Consider the following 15,891-nt stretch of genomic DNA (forward strand, 5'->3'; position numbering starts at 1 on the left):
GAGGGGGTTGTATTGTTATGTGGAAACTGGGAAATGCTATGCATGTACAATCTACTGTATTTACTGTTGCCTGTAAAAATTAATTCCCTCATTAAATAAAATTTAAAAAATAGAAAGGAAAACAAATTGGCAAAAATGGCTGCCAGGAGCGGTGGATTTGTAGTGCCAGCACCAAGCCCCAGTGACAACCTTAGTAGGAAAAAAAAGTGAGGCGAGGAGAAAGTCGCAGCATTCTGTCACAGTCTATCTTTAGCACATAGGAGCACAAGCTCTAACTCCCCCCTTTGATCGGGGTCTAGAAGACACTAATCACCACGACCACAGTGTCCCTTCATCTTATCCCTCTCCCTCTTCCCCAGAGTCCTTTGCTTTGGTGCAATAGGCCACACGAAGTCCATGTTCTCCCTTATGCCAAGTTCATTTGCTTTATTTTTTTTCATTTTTTCATTTGTTATTAATAGTTTGTCTCAAGATTGTAAGATCACAATGTAGAGTCCCACATCCCACCTACCACCAGAGCTCCTTATCCCCACCCACTCACCTCCCAAAGATAAACACCAGAGTTCTCATAAGTCTTAGAAACAGTTTGTTTGCCTCTTTGCTTCCCCCCCACTTTTGGCAAGTTCATATGAATCAGCTCTCTAGATTCCACATATGAGCAAAACCATCTGGTAGTTGTCTTTCATCTCTTTAATTATTTTGATAAGCGCTAAGCATCATCACTCCAGTTCTATCCCCAAAGGACACAGTATCATCTCTTTTGATTGCAGAGGCGTGTTCCACGGAATAGCTATCCCGTAACTTCTCTAGCCAGGCATCTGTTGGCGCTGTCCTTTATTCTTGTGCTCCACCTTAAAAGAGGGCTGAGAAGACTTGGCGACCTGTGAGATGGGTCAGCAGACTGCTGCCCTCAGCTCCCCATATCAGTCTGACTCCAGCTGGTGACAGAGAGAAGGGCTCTCTCCTCTCACAGCTCCAAGGAGAAGGCCGGGGCTCCTCTGGGGCAGGGTGGGGTGCTGAGAGCTGAGAGGAGACCCCCCCACACACACAGATGCAGGTTTGTCAACACTCCCCCTATGTCACACCAGCCTCCCCTTCCACTGTGCAGCCAGCAGACCCCCAGCAAGGTGGGCCTGAACACAAGCAGAGGCTGCAGCCTTCAGACACTGAGAGGCAAAGAGGTTCCTCGGCTGGGAGTGGACCCGCAAGACACTGTGTCCCCAGCAAGACAGAACTAACTGACACAGGAGGGAGGGGAGCCGAGCTGTGCAAACCGCCCCAAGAAGACGATCAGGAACCTGCCGGATAGAAGAGCCCCGGAGGACCCTCAGGGAAGAGGGGCACCCGAGGGCTGGCCTGCAGGAGAGACGCCAAGATGCCCAAGAACTGGGCAGGTGCTCCCAGTTAGCCTCAGGGCTAGAACCACTGCCCTCAGCACGGCTCACCCTGACAATAAAGAGGAGGTGTTGGGGGTGCAGGAGACACTCTGGAAAGCACATTCAGGCTTATCTCTCACTTCCACCACCACGTTCCTGGACATGGTGATCTGAGGCCCCGATTACAGACAGGCTGCCGCTCCACACAGGCTGAATGGGCCCATGGCCGGGAGACACCTCTCACAGGCTCGTTGTGCTTTTTTATGACGGAACGTTTCTCGATAACGACAGTCTGCAAAGCCCCTCTCTGCCTCAAAGGTAAGGATTTAAGTGGCCTTATAACTGCCATTACTTCTCTTCACAGTGCCTGGCGGGAGTCTGCTCAGTGGCAGCTTTCATTTCTCTCTGCATCTTTTTAGTGACTGGCTATAAATCAGGCTGGTCCTAGGGCTCAGGGGTCTGGGGTGCCTTTCCCTGCAGAGGTCAGAAAAAGAGACCACTAGACCCCTAAGGATCCTTCCTGTGTCCCCAGGCCTGGTCTCTGGGCTTCTACCACTGAGAGATCCCAGAAGACAAAGACAGAGAGTCTTGTCCATGAGGCTGCACCAAATGTGCCTTCAAGAGTCACAGGTCCCTATCTAGACCCTTGTCCAGGCAGCTGCTTCTGTCCTTTCCTGTCCTGCCCTGATTATCCCTCCTTTAACACAAGATCTGCTCCACTGACCCCCGCCCCCCAATTTTAGCCTTGGTATTTGCTGACCAACAAGCTACTTCCCGCCCAGAAAGCACGCACTATAGCCCAGTTTACTTCCAGGTAAAGGCGCTGCCTTCCGTCTTCCTGTGTCCTCACTCCCTGCCAACATCCCTCCTGGAATCAGTCAGTGCTAGTCTGTCTGTCTGCAGACATGACACAGGAGAGATGAGGGAGCCACCAGGTGGGATTCACTGAGAACCAAGCGAGGTCACAGGACAGAGCAAGAAAGGACGGTGCAAGGGAGGGACAAACTGGGGGGTCTAGACCTGCGCAAAGCTCCAGAATGACACACCAGGCATATCCAACCACACACCCACCCCAGCCAACTCTGCAGAATCTGCCCAGCACCTGTCCTTAGCAGGTGCTAAGCCTCTAATGCCCACCTCCAGGGGTGACCCACCCTGAAGGGGGGACAGTGGACAGCGTTGGGAGTCTCAGGTCTGGTGCTCACTAGTATCTGCCTCCTGATTCCAGAGTGACCTGGGCCTCAGCAAACCAGATGGCCCCAGGACCCATTCACTCAGAGGCTCATGGAATCACACCCTCGCTGGCCGAGCTCATCCCTGCCCGCCACCCCCAGCAGAGCAGCTGATCTCCAAAGACAGAGCCTCCCATGCCCTAGCTCGTGCACCTGGGGTAGCAGGTGGGGCCGGTGGGGTCACCTGGCGTGCTGGCGGGCCATCGCTTAGCCCTACGCGATCCTAGCAGCTCAAGTTGCCTCAGAGCCTGCCACACCTGCCACGGTCAATTACTCAGAGGCGGAGGCGGAGGCAGAGGGAGGGTGGACTGGGGGGATGAAACAGTTAGCTGGAGGCCCTGCTATTCATTCTCAAGTGATTTACTTGGCCCCTCTCCCCTCCCCTTGCACCTTTAATGTAATTATTTACTTTGTCATTAAACACCCAGGCTTTGACTATTTTTGGCTATAAACACTGGCTCTGGCTATCTGGAGGCTTTCTGGAGTCCAAAGAACTCTGTAGGGCAGAAGCTGTCACACTGCCTGGGGACCTAGGGTCCTGACCCTGAGGGCCAGAGTCATGACAGCCCCTCATCCTCCCTCCCCCCACTTCCTGCTTCCTAATTTCTTCCCCTTAAAAAGTATTTTTATTTACTTTGTATAGAGACAGAAATCAAAAGGAGGAGAGGGAGACGGAGGAGAGGCTGAGAGCGAGCGAGCGAGCGAGCTGCAGTACTGCTTCATCATTCATGAAGCTTCTTCCTGGCAGGTAGGGACTGGGAGCTCAAACACTGGTCCTTTGCGCTGTAATATGTGTGCTCAGCCAGGTCCACTGGGTGTGCCACCACATGCCCCCTCTTTTTTCCTTTCTTTTTTTCCAAACTAACACAGAGCTAGGAGAGACAGCATAATTGTTACACAAAAGCTCTCATTCCTGAGGCTCCAAAGCCCCGGGTTCAATTCCCAGCATCACCACAAAGTCAGAACTGAGCAGTGCTCTGGTCTCTCGCTCTTTTCTTTCTCTCTGTAGCTCCCTTTCATTAAATAAATAAGTAAAATGTTTCTTTAAGCCAGTCATTATTCATGTGCCATAGAACTCACCTATTAAAGTACACGACAATGGGGTTCAGTGTGTTCTCAGCCTTATGCAGCCACCCCACTACCAGCCCCCACCAAACTGCACACACGTTCAGTCATTCCTCACTTCTCCACTGCCCTGCCGCCTCTTGTCTCTCTTCCACGTCTAGGACATGCCTAACGAAAGCAGCTCCTGCAAATGGAACAGTGCCACATGGGGTCTTCCTCCCGTGTCAGAGCATGTCAGCAAGGCTCATGCATGTTAGAACCGGTGTCAGCATCAGACAAAAACACAGTCCATGGTGTGGGTATACCAGCCATTAGATAAGATATTAAGGTTACTTCCTGGGGCAAGGGGAGGCTACTATGGAGGCTACTATGAATGATGTCTCAAGAAATGTCCACAGACACTTGTGTGTGCTTCTGATTCTGTGTGTGCACTCCTATGAGGGGGGCTGGTGGGCCACTCTCTTTCCCTTCATGGTCAGCCTGGAGCTGGTGGATCTGCGGGTTCTGACACGTTGGCATAGCCGTGGGCAGCTGTCAGCTGGGAATCGACACACGTTTCCAGATGCTGAGCTGCCAGGAGTGGCCCCAGGCCCTCTCAGTGTGGGGGGTTGCCATCATCCAGTGAGGATGAGTTCACTCCTAGGCCCCCACAGGCCACACCCTCATCCGCCACAGGGAAGCTGCCTGAGCCTCATTCTGCGGATGCAGTTGGAACCCGCTGGGAATCCACGCCTACCTTTCTCCAGCTGAAGACACCCACGGGGTCCTTGCCACTAACACAGGAGGCACCCAGACCTCACAGAGTGAGGAACAGCAAGGAGACTGCAGCCTGCACATGGCCTCAGAGCCGCATCTCTCAGCCCCGTGCTGTCCATCCTCCCCCTCCTCTCACATGGCCCACAGGCCATCACTGCTGATGGACCAGGTACTGGCAACCTCAGTGACAAAGACAGATGAACGGGGTGGGGGTGAAGGTGCACCTGGTTAAGCACAATGGGACTCGCACAAGGATCCAGGGTCAAACCCCAACTCTCCACCTTCAGGGAGAACTCTTCACAAGCAGTGACACAGGTCTCTCCCTCTCTGTTTCCCCTCCTCTCACAATTTCTCTCTGTCCTGTTCAATGAAATGGAAAAAAATGGCTGCCAGGAGCAGAGGATTTATAGTGCCAGCACCAAACCCCAACAATAATAACCCTGGAGGCAAAAAATAGAATGAATAAATGAATGAAAGAAAGGTAGATAGACAGACAGATGAAGGGTAAAGGGGAATCAACACAAACCCAGAGGGACAGCTAAGGGCAAATTTCAGAGCACCCCAGGGGAAGGTGTTTCTTCCCTGCACTGCCCACCTTCACACCCTCGGGACCGCCCACTGGGCCACACAGGAGGCTTCCACAGGATGTCCCCTGGTTCCCAGACTGGTCTGGCTGCACCTGCTGTGCACTGCCCAGCACCACTCCCAACCCACAGCCTGCTCTCCTGTGCACTCATGCAGCCTCCTGGGACAGAGGCCTCACCACCTGGGGACAGGTTTCCCTCTTTCCACAAACCCCAGTGGGCAGGGCCAGTCGAACCCAGGCACAGAGAGAGCCAAGGACGGTTTCTCAAGGCAGAACCTCTCCAGCCCAGGCGGCCCAGAAGGAGGGGGGAGGGGAGAAGGGGCAGGCACAGGCTGGAGGACTGTGAAAGCAAATGCCATACCAGGCCCAGTCCTGGCTATGCCTTTACCATCCAGCTGTGCAGCAGCAAGAGGGCACACGCCAAGGAGCAGCCTCTGGACACAGTGTCACAGGGCCCCCAGCCCTGACACAGGAGTTTATCCTGAAGCTAAGGGTGAAATAAGATGCTCCTGAGGGGGCTGACAAAGCAGCTTTGTTTGCCGGCAGTCCCTAGCCACCCATTCTCAGACCCCAGGGCCTTTGCACATGCTGCTCCTCAAGCCAGACACTCACCTGTCTTGCTGTCACAGACAAGACTCAGCTCAGCACCTGTGCAATCACCCGTTCTTTTTTCAAACATTTATCAGGAGCAAAGGTAAAACTCTTGGACCAGCTCTAGAATGAATATTCACAGTCCTTTATTATAGTCAGTTGCAATCGTACTAAGAGCAAAAGTTGCAGATGGTACCATGATTCTATCCTGACCTCCGTGGGCAGATGACCTCACCAATGTGTCCTGGAACCTCCCCTCCCCAGAGCCCTGCTCCACTAGGGAAAGATAGATAAAGGCTGGGAGTATGGATCCACCGACCAAAACCCATGTCCAGGAGAGAAGCAACTACAGAAGCCAGACCTCCCACCTTGTGCCCCCCATGAAGAATTTTGGTCCATACTCCTAGAGGGAAAAATAACAGGGAAGCACCCAGTGGAGGGGATGGGACAGGGAACTCTGGAGGTGTGAACTGTGTGGAACTGTACCCCTCTTATCCTATGGTCCTGTCCATCACTATTAAGTCACTAATAAAAATTTTTTTAAAAAAACTACCGTTTATAGAAGAACGTCTACCCCCTATCAGGCCCTCTCCAAGCACTTTCTTTGCTCTAGTTAGCTGTAAAGTGAGTCCTCAAAAAATATGTTGTCCAGGGGCCAGGTGGTGGCATACTCATTTAAGCACACACATTACAACGCGTGAGGACTCAGGTTCAAGCCCCTGGTCCCCAACGGCAGAAGGCAAGCTTCATGAAAGGTGAAACTGTGCTGCAAGTATCTGTCTCTTTCCCTCTCTATCACCTCCTCCCCTCTCAATTTCTGTCTCTATCCAATAATAAATAAGTTAAAAATAGTGATCCAGTTGGTGGCACAGTGATAAAGCTTTGGACACTCAAGCATGAGGTCCTGAGTTCGACCCCCGGCAGCACATGTGCCAGAGTGATGTCTGGTTCTTTCTCTCTCCTCCTATCTTTTTCATAAATAAACAAATAACAAAAAAAAGTTTTTAAAACATTTTTTATTGTCTGTCTTTAAGGATATGCACTCAGTAGGGAAGTGGCCAAGGACGGAAGGTGGGATCTGTCACTGTCTTCCGTGTGTCCCTGTAGTCCTCAGTCCCATGATGCCTCGACCTGGGCACTCCCAGGGAGCAGAGGCAGGGCCCCAGCCTCCACATCACTGATTGGCATTCTGGAGGCATCTGTGGGACACGGAGACATACACACACACACACACACACACACACGGCAAATCCAGAGGAACCCAGCTCCCTTGGCAAAGTTCTCCTCCTCTAGGTATTGCATTTCACCCCAAAATGCTGAACCCGAGTTCATTATCTTCAAAATGTGACCAAGAACAGAGGCAGTGAGACCTGGCCACAGACATGAAATAAATTATCCCCCCCCACCACCAGTGATAAATGGTTCTATTAGCAAACCAGATTGTTAAACTCCGATATAACAGAACGCAGGAAGCCGGGGCCCATCCATTCTCCCTCCGGCGCACACTGAGTTGTAAATAGGTTATTTTGTGTGTAAATAACACATTAAAACACAGCATTAGCTGTGTCTTTTGATAGAGAGGAAATTGTTACAAATAAATAATTCCGGACAGGAATGTAAAATAAGCCAGATTTAATAGTGCGTTCCTGGTGTAGTCGTGTTAACATGACTAAAATGATAAAGCCCAGGACACACTCACAGTAAACCATGCACACTGACATCAAAGTAATGAGGCCGTATTTTCACCCGCCTTTAGAAATGCTAAAATGACTTTTGACAGGACCTAACATCAGAAAAATGTCTCCAACTTTAACATGCTCAATTTGGGGAGCAGGGGTTTGGTCTGGGGAAGGCCAGGGTTGGAGTGGGCTGTGCCCCACCCACCCTCAGTCTGGGGAAGCCAGTCGCCAGGCCCAGGGGGGTCACTAGGGTGTTTCTGTACCTCAGTTTCCATATCTGGCAAATGAACACAGGCAAACTATTATATCATCCCTAAAGCTTCTTACAGTTCTGGAAGCAACCCTGAGGCCTCAAGGCTGGGCCCATCTGTCAGTCCACCAGCCCTGACCAAGGCTGCAGGGCACAGAAAAGAGCTGGAGGATGGCACTGTACTTGGATGCTCTCATTTTTTAAAAATATTTTTATTTTATTTTATTTATTGGAGAGGGAGGGGGACACCAAGACCCACCTGGTTTGATGGCTCCAGCCCATCTAATGGTCCCTGCCCCAAGGTTGGGGGTAATGTGGAGCTGGAGCTCAGTAGGGGCACACAGAAAAGTTCAGAAATATTTCCAGAAAGAAAACCCACTGGTGAAGAGGAAAACCCAACAGTATCTGGGATGGCTTTGGCATGGACCAATGAGCAACATCTGAACCAGATTTGCTTTGCAAAATCATGCCATTTTCAAACACTAAAGTTGGGGGGGGAGCAAATCTGGGCCAAAAATGAGTTTTGAGGGATGTATGACGACTTCCTCTGTGTGAGTCCAGTCGCTGAAGAGGCTGAGGCAGAGCCAGTCGGGCTTTTGGCTTCTGCTGGCCACTCTCAGCAGCAGCTGTTTCCACCAAGTGAGTCCAGGAACTTTTCCCAGTCATGACCATAGTGCTGCTTCCTTCCTGCCTTCAGCCCCTCCAGGCCATGCAAAGCTGCTTTGGTCTCATGTTTTGGCTCAGAAGAGTGATGAGAACAGAGGCCAGCTCCTAACAGGTCCAGGCCCATGGACACCTCAGAGAGGCCCAGTGGCAGAATCCAGGAGAGACTCTCCTAGGGTCCCTTTGCAACAAGGCATGATGCTGGGATGCGAGAGATGGCTGTCTGCAACAAAGCAGGAACTGCTAGCCATGCTAGACAGATGAGGAAACTGAGGCACAGCAGCAGACTAGGAGACTGTCCCAAGGCCTCACAGTGCAGAGTTTAGTCACACAGTACCCATGCTGCTGGGCTGAGTACCTGCACAACTCCACCACTCCTGGCAACGATCTATCCTTTTTTTTTACTTTTTGATAGGGAGAGACAGACAGGAGACAGAGGTAGAGATATAGAGGGGTCCGGGCAGTGGCACGCCTGGTTGAGAGCACAAAGTACTCAGCGGAAGGATGTGCACAAGGATCTGGGTTTGAGTCCACTTCCCACCTGCAAGGGGGTGCCTCACAAGTGGTGAAGCAGATCTACAGGTGTTTCTCTTTCTCTCTCCCTATCTCCCCTCCTCTCTCTATTTCTCTCTGTCCTGTCCAATAAAATGGGAAAAATGGCCACCAGGAGCAGTGGATTTGTAGTACTGGCACTGAGCCCCAGCAATAACCCTGGAGGAAAAAAAAATTTTTTTTAATAAAACGAGAGAGAGAGAGACCTGAAGCACTGTCCGACCACTAGTGAAGCTTCTACACTACAGGTGCAGAAACAGGGGCTTGAACCCAGGTCCTTCTGCATGGTAACATGTGCACTCTACTGGGTGTGCCAGCACTCTCAGTGACTGCACAGAGACGGGTGCTGAGAGCAGGGCAGCTGTGAGGGAAGGGCGACTCTCCAGCATCATCAGCACTTGATCCTGTGACAACTGGGGTGAAAGCTCACCACCCCCCCACCCCACCCCAGCCTGATCAGCCAGACTGTCCAGGGCTCAATTAGGAGAGAAGCAGCAGGCTGGATGGGAAGGGGGAGCAACACGGGGGGAAGGAAGAGGTAGGTTAGGGCCATGGTGGGAGCCTCCCCACTTACCAGTTCTCCTGCCCACCTGCCCCAGGTCAGGTTTCTGCGAGGGACCTGCCATCACTGCTCCAGCAGTGACAGCAAGGCAAGTCTAGCAATGTTAGAGGATTCCCCACTCCATCCTAACAGCTGGCTGATTACCACCATGTCTGCCTTCTAAGGCTGTGGCATGGCACTAGACTATGCTGGTGGTAGTTCCTGACCCCATCAGGGTTCTGGAAGGGGGCAGGCACAGCTGAGGGGACTCAGAGACAGGCAGGCCAGGCTGGGCCCTGACCTGGAGGAGGAATCATAGGCAGACACAGCCAGGTCTGGTGACAGAGCGAAGTCCTGGGATCAGGGAGCTGCATGTCCACCCTCCCCTCCTCCCTGCCCTCCTCTCCAGGTTCCTTGATACCACCCCTTGTGGGCGAGGCTAACCTGGGCTTTAACTCCTCCCACACCTGTGAAAGCCTCCTCCATCCCCACCTGCCTCACAGAGGTGGGACATCACAGAGGGGAACAGGGTGGGTGGGAACATTGCTCAGGCCAGAAGGCCAATGGCCAAGCACGAAGGATGAAGGGGTGGCCTGGTATGGACCATCAGTCCCAACGGATGAATCACAGAGGGGAAGGAACAATACACGTCACCCAGAGGCCCTCTCTGGCCCACTGCCAGAAGCATCGAGGACTCCATCCCCGGCTGCAAGAGGAAGCTTCATGAACAGTGAAACAGTGCTGCAGGTGTCTCTCTTTCTCTCTGCCCCACCCCGCTGTCACCATCTTCCTCCTCAATTTCTCTCTGTTTCTATCAATCAATCAATAAATATATAAAAATATTTTCAAAATAATTGGGTGCCAGGTGGTGGTGCACCTGGTTGAGCACATATGTCATAACACGCAAGGACTCAGGTTTGAGCCCCCAGTTCCCATTTGCACGGGGAAAGCTTCACAAGTGGTGAAGCAGGTCCGCAGGTCTCTCCCTGTCTCTCTATCTCCCTCTTCCTCTCAATTTCTGGCTGTTCCTATCCAATAAATAAAAGATAAAAAGAAAAATCAGGGAGGACTCTTGAAGCATTGGTGTCTTCTCAATGCCCAGCCCTTCCCAGTGCAGCCAATGTACAGTTCCGCAGCCAAGTCTGTGCTAACAAGCCCCCTCAGGCTGGGTGCATGTTTCAGTGTGAGCAGGGCAGCCCACACCGAGCAGCCCAGGCAGAGTGCCGCCCCTACTCCTGCTTCCCAAGCCCTGCTTGAGCAGTGAGCAACAGGGCATGACTAAATGTGCTTGAATAGAGGAAGAAAAGAAATCCCAGCCTCCCCATTCCTCAGAGACAGAAATAGCTCTGTAGCCTCCAGAGGGGCCGCGCGTCCGAGTGTGGGTAGGTCTCGCCTTCCCACCAAATCTCCCCAGCAGGGCGCTGGCACGACCTCTGGAAGCCAGAGCGTGTCTCCTCAGGAAATGAGAAGCTGCTAAAGCCCGTGCCGTCCTCCTGTTATAATTAAGCAGGCCAGAAATTCACCTACAGGGACTCAGTTCCATACCTGACCCTCTAATTATAGCCAGCAGGGAGCAGGAGACACCTTCCAAAACGGTCCTCGGCAGCGGCAGGGTGAAAGGGCAGAGCAGTGCCTTAGGCACATGGGAGGAGGGTGTGCCAACCGAACACCCAACCAGGGCCACCCTGCAGCCAGCACCTCCCACTCTGTCCTCTTCTCCACTCGTTCTAAAGGCCCCTGATTTAGGGTGGCCAGATGTCCTGCAGGACCAGTAGGCGGCTGTCACCATGCTGGGGGATGTCCCCAGGGCAGAGGTGCCCCCATCAGCCCAGCATGCCTGCCCGATGGCACGGACCACCACTAAGTCAGTCCTGACTGGGCTCCCTGACAACACCCCGCTGCCCACAGAGCCTGTGACACGGAACTTACCTCCTTGGGCAGCGACAGCAGCCGCGGCGGCCACAGCAAGGGCAGAGGCCTTCCTGCCCGGGTCGGGGAAAGCTGCGCCCTCCAGGATGCTGCTCTTGACTTCTCTCTTCTCCGTGGTGAGGGCCGAGGCAGGGGTCTCCATCTTAGTAGCTCATAGTCCTGGGAGGGGGTTCGCCCTGAAGGAGAAGACAAACACATTCACCTGTGCTGCCCCCAGACACAGCCGGGTTGTACTGACCTAGATTCACCAGGTCGCTGCACTTGCAGGCAGCCAACTTAACACTCTGCTAATTGGGGAGGAGGGTTTGATGAATCTGACTGAGAGTCATTAGTGCTAAGACTTCCCTTCTGAACGACCTGGTGGGCCACTCTGCTGCCTTTTCACCTCAGAATTTTCAAACCTGAGCAACGAATTCTCCCTGCTGTATAGTGGCGGTGGAGCAAGAAGTACCTTCAGATCAAGTCCCAGATGGGAAAACAAATAAAAACAAATGTCCTAACTACTACTCAGAGGTCCTGCAAGGGGAATCCTTGCTGCCCCACACCCTCCTACTCGAGTGCCAGGATTCCTCTCCTGTAGCCAAGCGCCTATCTATTCATTGGACAAGTTTCTCATCCTTTATCCACTCTCACACACTCACTCACTCAATTCTCTCTCTTTGCCCACAGGGTTATCACTGGGGCTTGGTGCTAGCAATAGGAATCCACTGTACCCAGTGGCCACTATTTCCATTTCATCGGATAGGACAGAGAAAAATTGAGAAGGGAGGGGAAGACAGAGAGGAAGAGAGAAAGACTGACACCTGCAGACCTGCTTTGCTGCTTGTGAAGCATCCTTCTGCAGGTGGGGAGCCGGGGGCTCGAAACTGGATCCTTACACAGTCCTTGTGCTTAGTACTATGTGCACTTAATTGTGTGTGCCGCCACCCAGCCCCCTCAATTCATTTTCAAGCCCTTTTACTGTATCTGATCCTTCTCATTTACAGAAAGTTAGCATGGGGAGAAAGAGCATGGTGTGAGGGGGCACAGAGAGGGGCGGGATACCACCTAAAACTCCCAGTCACAGATAGAGGCTAACTATTATTTCTATAACGATCTGTCTATATTTGTACATATTTGCCCGTTTTTTCCATGGCCCCATCTTTTCTTGCTTTTCAAGTCACACCTACTCCTGTAAATGCCCCTCCTTTTTCCCTTTTTTCTCTCAGGTCCTGACGGAGTCATCTTCCATTAACATTTCTCCCCCACAGATGCCACTATTCTATTCTTTTTTTCCCTCTTTCTCTCTCTCCTTTTTTTTTTAAGATTCTGTGGTGTTGGGATAGAGTACATGCTATGTCACTGCTCCCAAGCTCTCATTCTTTTTATATCAGATAGAAAAACAAAAAGACACCATAGCGCTCAGAGCCTCCCCTGGTGCTGTGTTACTCCCATGTGTGGTGTGGTGAAGGGGCTTGAGCCTTAACTGCTCACGTGGCAAGGTACATGCCCTACTGACTGAGTTATCTTCCAGTCCTAAACATGTGTTCTCGGGTCTCTCTAAGCAGAAAATGGGAGTGCCCATGAACCATGGTTCTGACATGTGAAAGATGGCCCTGGGTCCCCACCAGCTTGCCAAGTTCTTCTGGATCAGTCTGCACATGCCAGCCTGCCTGGTTTCCAAGATCCTTCCCAAACCCTCCACTCAAAACAGCCCATAGCAGAGGAGGGAGATGGGAATCTCCCTGAGAATTCTGGTGAGTTAAGAGGTTTCCTTTGGCCTCCAGAGTTGAGAATCTCAAGTGGGACCTTTAATAAGCCCATGAATCAGATCTGCTCTGGGAGACTCGGGCTATTTGTCTGGCTCAGTCCAGCACAGCCTGGCCTGCTACCGTCTCCACCCACAGCCTGGCCACAGCATGCACCCTGGTTCTCTGGCACGAGAGCAATACCTCTGGGTCTCCTCCTCCTCCTCCTCTGCCTCCTCCTCTCACTCTTCCCCAACCTCTGAAGGACAGTGACCACGATTCAGTACATCCTCAAAGAATCTCTCCAGGGAGTCATGTTCTACCAGGTGTGTGCTGGCACCCTCCCAACCTCCTGACCCCTGCCCTGGACCCCAAACCAAATTTCACACCACTGCTTCCTTGACCAAGACCAGAGTAACTTTAAAGTCTGCAGGCAAAGTCTTTTTGTTTACTTTTTATTTATTTATTGTTGGATAGAGATAGAGAAAAATTGAGAGGGGAGGGGATGATAGAGAAGGAGTCAGAGAGGCATCTGCAGTGCTTCACCACTCGTGAAGCTTTCCCCCTGCAGGTGGGGAGCAGGCGCTTGAACCCGGGTCCTTGTGCACTGTAATGTGTGCGCTTAGCCAGGTGCACCACCATCTGGCCCCGGCAAAGTCTCTATGTACAGTAGTCCCTTCCCTAAGATTTCCTCTCTCATCAGTTCCACACTCAAACCCACGCATCAGGCACCGTGAACTCTGTCCCTGCACACCTTCCTATCTCTTCCAGGAAGCCCCGTGTCACTCAGCTTCGGAGAAGGATGAAGAATGCAAGGCAACCACACATAAGCACAGGACCAAAATCAGCCCCAGTCCCAGAGAGGGGCCAGAGACACCCCTCAAAAGCAGGTGGGGAAACGGAGGCCAATGATGCTGGTTCTCAGACTTCAGCATTAGGTATGTCAAGGAACCAAAGACAGGGAGGGGCTAGTGGTAGCACCCCTGGTTGAGTGCACATGTTACAGTGCTAAAGGACCCAGGTTCGAGCCCCTGGTTCCCACCTGCAGGGGGAAAGCTTTGCAAGTGGTGAAGCAGGGCTGCAGGTGTCTCTCTTTCTCTCTCCCTCTCTATCTCCCCTACCCTCTCAATTTCTGGCTGTCTCTATCCAATAAAGATAATTTTAAAAAATTTAAAAAAGGAACCAAAGAGACTCAGGAAAGTGCCTTGGCCATTTTTTTTTCTGTTCAGGGAATGGGGGTGGGGTGAGGCTGTGGGTTTTCTTGGGTAACAGCAGCTATAGCCCCCTGACACCAGTGTCACCACCCTATTGTGCTGCTGGAGTGAGTATCAGCACCCCAATTTTCACGGAAGAGGCGCTGAGCTACAGTGGCCACTATTTTTTAATAGGGTGAGGACAGGGCTGGATGGTGGCACACACAGTTAAGTGCACATAATACTATGTGCAAGGACCCACGCTCAAGGGCCCAGGTTCAAGCCCTCAGCCTCCCACCTGCGGGGGGAGGGGGGTTGGTTTACTTCACAAGTGGTTAGCAGGTCTGCAGGTGTCTCTCTGTCTCAGAAGCTTAGTGACACGGTGCTTCCTGGAAGAGTTGGTGCCTGAGTGAAAGGAAGGCTGAGAGCCTGTCACACACAGAAAGGAGACAGTGTTCTGGAGGAAGGGTGGTTTCACAGTTATAAGGACTTCACAAGCAGTGAAGCAGGTCTGCAGGTGTCTATATTTCTCTCTCCTTCTTTATCTTCCCCTCCTCTCTCAATTTCTCTCTATCCTATCCAATACAATGGGGACAAAGAAAAAGTGGCTGCGAGGAGTGGTAGATTCATAGTGTTGGCACCAAGCCCCATTGATAACTTTGGAGGCAAGAAAAGGAAAGAAGAGGAGAGGAGGGGAGGAAAGGGGTGGGGAGGGGAGGAAGGGGGAGGGAAGGAAGGGGAGGGGAGGGGAGGAAGGGGAGGGGAGGAAGGGGGAGGGGAGGGGAGGAAGGGGGAGGGGAGAAAGGGGGAGGGGAGGGGAGGAAGGAGGAGGGGAGGGAAGGAAGGGGGAGGGGAGGGGAGGAAGGAGGAGGGGAGGGGAGAAAGGGGGAGGGGAGGAAGGAGGAGGGGAGGGGAGGAAGGGGGAGAGGAGGGGAGGGGAGGAAGGGGGAGGGGAGGGGAGGAAGGAGGAGGGGAGGGAAGGAAGGGGAGGGGAGGAAGGGGGAGGGAAGGGAAGGAAGGGAAGGGGAGGGGAGGAAGGGGGAGGGGAGGGAAGGAAGGGGAGGGGAGGAAGGGGGAGGGAAGGGAAGGAAGGGAAGGGGAGGGGAGGAAGGGGGAGGGGAGGGGAGGAAGGGGGAGGGGAGGAAGGAGGAGGGGAGGGAAGGAAGGGGGAGGGGAGGAAGGAGGAGGGGAGGGGAGGAAGGGGGAGAGGAGGGGAGGGGAGGAAGGGGGAGGGGAGGGGAGGAAGGAGGAGGGGAGGGAAGGAAGGGGAGGGGAGGGGAGGAAGGGGGAGGGAAGGGAAGGAAGGGAAGGGGAGGGGAGGAAGGGGGAGGGGAGGAAGGGGGAGGGGAGGAAGGGGAGGGGAGGGGAGAGGAGGGGAGGGGAGGGGAGAGGAGGGGAGGGGAGGGGAGGGGAGAGGAGGGGAGAGGAGGGGAGGGGAGGGGAGGGGAGAGGAGAGAAGAGAGGAGAAGAGAGAAGAGAGGGAAGAAAAGAAAGTACACATTTCTGGGAGTTGGATGTTAGCGCAGTGGGTTAAGCACATGTGACGCAAAGCACAAGGAGCAGCATAAGGATCCCGGTTCGAGCCCCCAGCTCCCCACCTACAGGGGAGTCACTTCACAGGCGGTGAAGAAGGTCTGCAGGTGTCTATCTTTCTCTCCCCTTCTCTGTCCTCTCTCCATTTCTCTCTGTCCTATCTAACAATGATGACATCAATAACAACAACAGGGATGGGGTGGGGTGGGATGAGATAC

General features: G+C 52.9%; 1 protein-coding gene across 5 annotated transcripts in view; it reads right to left on the bottom strand.

Annotated features, from left to right (window-relative positions):
- Nucleotides 1-15,891, bottom strand: part of GLI2 (GLI family zinc finger 2) — a 256,007-nt gene that overhangs the window by 173,612 nt on the left and 66,504 nt on the right. For all 5 annotated transcript variants that reach the window (XM_060177971.1, XM_060177974.1, XM_060177975.1 and 2 more), the window contains one exon: nt 11,221-11,396. In XM_060177971.1, coding sequence (XP_060033954.1) covers nt 11,221-11,362 — 142 coding nt within the window. In that variant the 5' untranslated portion in view covers nt 11,363-11,396. The remainder of the gene's footprint in view (nt 1-11,220; nt 11,397-15,891) is intronic.

The sequence above is a fragment of the Erinaceus europaeus genome, chromosome 18, assembly GCF_950295315.1.
Source record: "Erinaceus europaeus chromosome 18, mEriEur2.1, whole genome shotgun sequence".
NCBI classification, from domain to species: domain Eukaryota; kingdom Metazoa; phylum Chordata; class Mammalia; order Eulipotyphla; family Erinaceidae; genus Erinaceus; species Erinaceus europaeus.